The sequence below is a fragment of the Pinus tabuliformis genome, chromosome 1_2 (assembly GCF_031772625.1).
Source record: "Pinus tabuliformis cultivar Carrire ecotype Pingquan chromosome 1_2, CPIR1, whole genome shotgun sequence".
In the NCBI taxonomy this organism is placed as follows: domain Eukaryota; kingdom Viridiplantae; phylum Streptophyta; class Pinopsida; order Pinales; family Pinaceae; genus Pinus; species Pinus tabuliformis.
Genome location: NC_142298.1, coordinates 689,514,086 through 689,520,932, shown reverse-complemented (window position 1 = coordinate 689,520,932; position 6,847 = coordinate 689,514,086). Strand labels below are relative to the sequence as shown.

The following is a 6,847-nucleotide window of genomic DNA, read 5'->3' as shown; positions in this document are numbered from 1 at the left end:
TGTGTCTCCGTTTCTTGTTTGAAGGTGGCTTGTTGGGATCAGATTTCTTCTTGCTTGCTTTTAAGGTCAAGAATTTCTGCATGCAGTGCACCATTTGGAGGATGGAGAATTTCCTGCTCTTTAGTTTCATGTAACATATTCTTAAGGGATAAATTATCCCCCTCCACCTCTGAAACTCTGGCAGAGAGGGTGTGTATTTCTGAATGGAGCTGCTTGTTTTCAGTTTCGAGAAATTCCATTTTCCGCAACATTTGTTTTACCAAGGCTATCCAGAATGAGAAATTGGACTCCGGGCTGACTACCACTTGCTCTTGCTGGTTTTCAACAACTGATAATTCAGCAAGGCTAAACATGTCATCTTGGCACAACTCGTCTTGTTGCACGGATCCAATCCCTGGATTTGGAACCCATTCTTTTGTCTCTGTCTGTTCCTCAGCAGTAAAATTCATCAAAGGATTTAGAGAAAACCCGTCTACCACCATCTTGGTATTAGAGTCACTGTCAAATTTAGTGGGCAGATTCTGTCAAACACTTGACGTGCATCCTCGGGCTGCCTGTTCTGTTTCAGTAATCTGCCCTGCTCCTCACTGTTGCTCTGTTGTTGCTATCCGCTCGCTGTTCGGGGAACTCTGCTTCTCGCTGCCTGCCTGCTTTCCGCTGCCTCTGTCTGTCATGCTATCCGCTGCCTTGTCTGCTATCTCACTGCCTCTGTATGAGCAATTTCGTTCAAATGTGCACATGCTAGATATTTCGATCTCACGACGCAGCTAGACGCGCTTCTATAGTTTGGTAAGCGACCTAAATTGAAGGCAATGGGAGAAATTAGCAGCGACGAGCAATTTGAAAAGGTGAGGAAATGTAGGAAAGGGGAAATTTATAAAATGCAATCTACAACCCTGGCGCTGGAACCAGTCTCTGTGATGGCATAGTCGTTGTTGGTCTCACCATAAGAATTCGTCCGATATGAGATCAACAAGGCGCCAATAGCAAGAAAAAGTAGGAGAAGAGAGCAACTTGAGAGTATTGCCCCATTCTTGTCAAATCAAGGTACAACACATTCTCCTTCATGTTGCTCATTTCCTTTAAATGTGTTATCATGCATTGTAGTGAGTCCCTGACATGAGAAAGATAAATAACTCATTTGTTGTTAACAAGGCACCTTCTGTTTTCTATCATTGAACCCTTGCATATATATACGCAAACTTGCTTTCTTACTTAACATAGGTAGAGTTGGGCTGCCTTGGAAGACATGCTCGTATTTTCATTAGAAGACCAGATCTTTGCAAAAATAATTCGAGCTATGAACTCCTATTGCTGAAGAATATTGGTGTATTATTTTTTTTAAAATATCATGGGAATTTTTTCTCGATTTTTATTAATTGATGTATGTTTTTTTGGATAGAAAACAATGCTCTTTTTGTATTTTTTTTTCCACGGGGAAAAATCGCAATTTTCCATTAATTTAGAAAATTACATGTAGTAGATGCTTGCATGGCATATGCTGTAAGGTTGGCCATAACCATCAAAAAATATAAGTCTGTACATAATTACAACGTAGGGTATACTGTAATTGTTCATTAGAAAAAATATATACAATGTATATACTATAAACCAAGTATTGATAATAATCATTGCTATATATTGCAAAAACTAGGGCCTATTGGCCCGCTGGTAAAAATGATCTATATAAGGTTGATGATAATTTTGGAAGTGATCAGCTCCCTGCTGCTCCTGTATTATCCACAATCCCCTGGGCTGGACCGTGGCCACCTTGGAAAGCTGGTCGACAACCATATTACGCTCCCTGTAAATATGTTGACAAGAGATATAAGTAAATTGTGCTTTTAAGAGCATGACTTCATCCAAAATGTTTCTGAGAGAGTGCATATGACATGCAGATGAGTTATTGAACCAGTTTATGATGATTTTAGAGTCTCCAAAAATTTGAATATGTCTGCATTCATGTGCAAGAGCAAAATGGAGGAGATGTCTAAGAGAGATCAATTCAACATAATTGTTTGTACCAATCCCCAAGCCCATCTGGATTCGAAAGTAATGATTTTCAGATTTATGCAATAGAATACCCCCCCCCCCCACATCCTTGTTCTTGAGCAGCACCATCAAAGTATGCCCAAGAGAGATTATGATCAATGACTTCTGGTGTCACAACGCGACCAGTAGGTGTGGGATCATCTTCTGGGATATCATGATAGGCATTAACAATTTGGGCAATAGATGCTGGCCATCGAGCCACTTTGTCTCTGAAAATGAAATCGTTCCTATTTAGCCAGATGGTCCAGCATATTATCAGAGGAAGACAGTGAATTTTTTGGTTCGAGGACCCCTCCCTCCACCAATTCCAGGCCTCCAAAACATTTTGCCCATACTATTTGATGGAAATGGACAATGTTGTTAGAACTTGTTCCCATATGTAGATTGCTGAAGGGCAAAGTAAAAAAAGGTGGTCATTTGTTTCCTCTGCTTGATGACAAAGTACACACCAAGTGGGGCTGAAGAAGGATCGTTTCATCAAATTACCCCCGGTTGGTGTCTTATTCATTAAGACGTTCCACATAAACAGTTTGGTTCGGGGAGGAGCTTTAAGCTTCCAAAGAGTACACCACCATTCCATAAGCACATGCGGCATATGGGCAGCATGTATTATGGGATATCCATCTTTGGGAGTGTATACACCATGCCCAATAGGGGCCCAAATAAGTTCATCAACCCCCTCCTTAATGTGAACATGAGATTCTCACAACGCATTGATATATCCATCCCAAGCTTGCTGCCACTGAACAGGTATACCTAGTTGATTCGCTGATTTCCATGCTTGAGCGGAAAGGGAGGTGTTCTTTGGGTCAGCAATGTTGGCGATCATGAGGATATGTCTGTTCTTGAGAAATTGAGTGAGGTTGGGTGGAAGTCGATACATGTTGCCACATCTTGTCCAGGGGTCAATGCCAATACGCACAGATGAACCATCTCTAATTCACCAAGTAAGTCCATTTCTGATGGTGGGCAGAGTATGTAAGACAGCTCGCCAAATCATATCCCAAATCTTTGCCGTGTAGGTTGGCGGATCCAATCCATAAGCTGGTAAGGCCAAATATATTTATAGTGTATCACCTCGGTCCAAAGACTATGGGAGGTAAGAATAAGCCACCCCATCTTTGCAGCAAGTGCATGAGCGAATGAGGGGAGGTCTTTCAAGCCCCATCCTGCCCATTTCTTTGGAATTGTAATGTGTCTCCTCCATCCCACCCAAGCAAATGGTTTCCCTTCCTTGCATCCATTCCAAAGGAATCTGCAGCAATTTTTTTATATCCGAGAAAGAATTCCCTTGGGAATCCATGCCAAAGACATCCAATACATCGGAGTAGCCTCCAAGGCCGATTTAATAAGAACTAATCGGCCTACCCTAGATAAAAACCTGTGATTCCAGTTGTGTAGTCTCTTTTCCACCTTGGCCACAAGCCATATCCAGTCCGCAATTTTGTAACAGTGGGGTTTGATTCAGAACCCAAGATATTTGAGCCCATCATCCAAATTAAGGCTCTGAAAAGGAAATTTCTGTAGTGTAATCCGAGCTTCCTGTGGAGTGCAGGCTGAGAGAGTGATAGTGGATTTCAATCTGTTAGGTTCCATACCAATGGCTGATGAAAAAAGCAACAAGATGTCATAGAAAACAGTGGTGTCCTAAATGCCTCCATTGAGAAATATAAGCACGTCATCAACAAAAAGGAGGTGGGTAAGAATGCACTGGTCTGTAATTTTGAGACCCTGCAATCGCCCCTCTCTTTTAGCCAGGGATAATAATCTGCTAAGTCCTTCCATGACAAGGAGGAAGAGGAGCGGGGAAAGAGGGAAGCCTTGTCTGAGACCTTGTTCTGCATGAAAAAAATTGGAGGCAAAACGTTGATCAGGATACTGAAAGAGACAATAGTGATACAACACATAATCCATTTGATGAAGGGGAGGGGAAAGCCTAAATGGGTTAGGAGCATTCTTAAGTAAAGCCAGCTAACCGGGTCAAAAGCTTTGGAAAGATCAGTTTTGAGGATGTCTCCTTAAAGCTGCTTAATCTCAATGTTCCACCAAGACTCCGGTGCGGGGAGACGCGGGTGCGGGGAGACGCACAGGGGGGACGTGTGGGAGTACCCTCAAATTTTAGGGAAATTTCGGGGGTGCGGGGAGTCGTCGAGGTATATATATATATATATATATAATTCAAGTTCATATTCATTGTTCACTGTTCAATAATGAAAGCATAAAAATATTAAATAGACAATTGAAATTTGAATCATTGATCCATCCTCATCATTCATTTTGATACATACATCATTCATATGACATACTCAAGTGACAAGTCTCATTATTGAATTAATTATTATTCATACATACCATGAGATTCGAAAAGCAAAAATAAAAATCAATAATAAAATATTCAAATACATTGATCGATATCATTCATCATTCAATGGTTCATCATTCTACAATCTACATTGATTTAAAAACTAAATTCATCATTCATCATTCTAGAATCTAATTTGAAAGCAAAACATACTAGTATATTTTCAAAGTTTGAACACTAAACCTATATAACTCAAAGTTTCAAAGTTCAAACTCAAAAATAGTTAAGAGTGAAATGGAAATGACTTTGGGTTGAAATGAAATGAGCTTTTAACTTTAAGGTTTAGGCTTTTAAGTTTTAGTTATTTAGTTTTAATTTTAATTTTTTTTTTAGACTTTTAAGTTTTAGTTATTTAGTTTTAATTTTAGTTTAAAAAAAAAATTAATGGTTTTGATTTTTGAATTTTTAATTTTTAAGTCTTATTAGACAAATTTAAAGGGGGAGACGCCCAGGCGCACCCTTTTTGGGGAGTCTAGACTCCCACACTGAAGGGGGACGCCCAGAAGCACCCTTTTTGGGGAGTCTTGGGGAGTCTAGACTCCCACACTGGGGAAACGCACCCCCTTGCGTCTCCCCAAGACTCCCCAAAAAGGGTGCGTGGGGAAACGCACCCCCAAGAGACTCCCCGTCCCGGGTGCGTGGGGTGCGAGGGGTGCGCGCACCCAACCCTGGGGGACGCGTCCCCGTGGAACACTGCTTAATCTTGACGGAATGGAGGGCCTTCTGTGCTGTGCCAATAACCTCTTGAATTTGTCGGTTATGCAAGAAAGCAAATTGTTCAGGCGGGATATGATTTGATAAAATAGGCTTAAGGCGATTGGCTATAATCTTGGCAATGATCTTGTAGAGGCAGTTGTAGAGAGATATAGGTCTGAAATCATTGAATGAGAGTGGAGAGTCCACTTTGGGAATGAGTGCGATGAAGGTAGAGTTGATAGCCTCGTACATACGCCCAGATAGCCTACAATCCTCCACCACCTTAAGGAGATCTTGTCCAATGGTATAAAAAAAAGGCCAAGTAAAATTCAACAGGCCAACCATCTAGTCCCGGGCTTTTGTCTTTTTTGAACCATTTTAGCGTACTTTCCAATTCTCCCATAGTAACAGGATTTGTGAGCTCCTCTGCCTCATTTGGGTCAACAAACCGAGGGAAGAGCCCAGCAATTCGAACAATTTCGGCAAGTGTGGCTCCAGGGGGGCCTTGAATAGTTTCTGAAAATGTGAATTGCCCAAGTGTGCCAATTAATGAAAAGATTTGGCAAAGTGGCCATCCTCAATTGGCATGTTCCAAATAGTGTTGTTGGCCCTTCTCCCCTTCGCATAATTGTGGAAAAATTTGGTGTTCTCATCTCCAGCCTGTAACCAAATAGCCTGACTCTTGAGGCGCCAAGTTTCCTCTCGGTCTTTGAGTATTTTGGATCCCTGAGTCTCCAAATCAATGAGATTTGTTTTTGCCTCTTCAGACGTAAGCCCTTGTCCTTGCTCATCCAAGAGATCTGCCAGCTTAGTTTCAATGATACTGAGAGTTTGATCATCTTGGTCTCGCTTATCCTTAGCCCATTTGATAAATAAGCTCTTTATCTCTAGTAGATTATGAAAGAAACCTTCTGCAATGGATCTCCTCTGAGCAGGTGGATGAGTACGCCAGTAATCATTGACCAAATTGATCTAATTGGGGTCCTTCAACCAGGTAGAATTGAATTTAAAAGGTGCCCGAGGTTTCTGGAAGGGACCCGACAACTCCAGGAAAATAAGAGAGTGATCAGATATGCCATTAGATCCCACCCAATGTCTATAATTAGATAGGGCTCTTTTCATATGTTCCTTGATGAGGAAGTGATCCAAACGCTTGGCTAGAGCTGCATCCCCTGTTCTTCTGTTGCACCAGGTAGGTTGTGATTTATTCATGGGTATATCAATCAAGTGGTGTTGCTCCAGAAGGTGTTCCATAGTGTCTGATAAAGGATCCAATTGAGCATTGCTTCCCCAAGATTCCCCATATCCAATGGAGAAATTCAAGTCCCCACCTAGAATAAGATTGTCGGAGTTGGCTAGAGTTAAGTTGAGGAGATGGTTCCAAAACTCAGCTCTATTATGACAGGGGGCATATACATTGATAATTCTGAAGTCCATGCCTAGCTCCGAGGAGTAAATATCCATACCAATGAAACCAAACCCTCCCCAAGAAGCATTGATTTTGATAGTGCGGGGATTAATGCCCAGGGCAATGCCTCCAGATCTACCAATGACATCAAGTGCATGGAAGGTCCAGCCCGGTTTCAGAGATTGCAGGACAGGGATAACCTGGTCAGCCAAACCAAGGGTTTCTTGTAGGAAAATGATATCAATAGGCTCAGAGTCTAATAGTCTTCTGAGGGCTAGTTTTTTGGGAGGGCTAGCCAACCCTCTGCAATTAAACGAGATCCACTTCAT

The 6,847-nt window shown here is 41.7% G+C and overlaps 1 protein-coding gene across 1 annotated transcript; it reads right to left on the bottom strand.

Annotated features, from left to right (window-relative positions):
- Positions 1 to 584: 584 nt before the first annotated feature.
- LOC149207623 (uncharacterized) lies at positions 585 to 6,847 on the bottom strand. Its single transcript, XM_089398092.1, has 5 exons — positions 6,200 to 6,847; positions 5,791 to 6,082; positions 5,498 to 5,626; positions 5,109 to 5,403; positions 585 to 708 (listed from the first exon to the last, which is right to left on the bottom strand). The coding sequence occupies exons 1-5, from the start codon at positions 6,845 to 6,847 to the stop codon at positions 585 to 587; spliced, it is 1,488 nt and encodes a 495-aa protein (XP_089254218.1).

Bases quoted from the DNA above. Each gene is read 5' to 3' on its own strand.
- LOC149207623 (XM_089398092.1), bottom strand. From the start codon at position 6,847: ATGAAGTGGATCTCGTTTAATTGCAGAGGGTTGGCTAGCCCTCCCAAA. The intron at 6,083-6,199 runs GTGGGATCTAAT...GACCCCAATTAG, and splicing joins TATCTAATTATAGACATTGG to ATCAATTTGGTCAATGATTA. The intron at 5,627-5,790 runs GTCAGGCTATTT...TCACATTTTCAG, and splicing joins GGAAACTTGGCGCCTCAAGA to AAACTATTCAAGGCCCCCCT.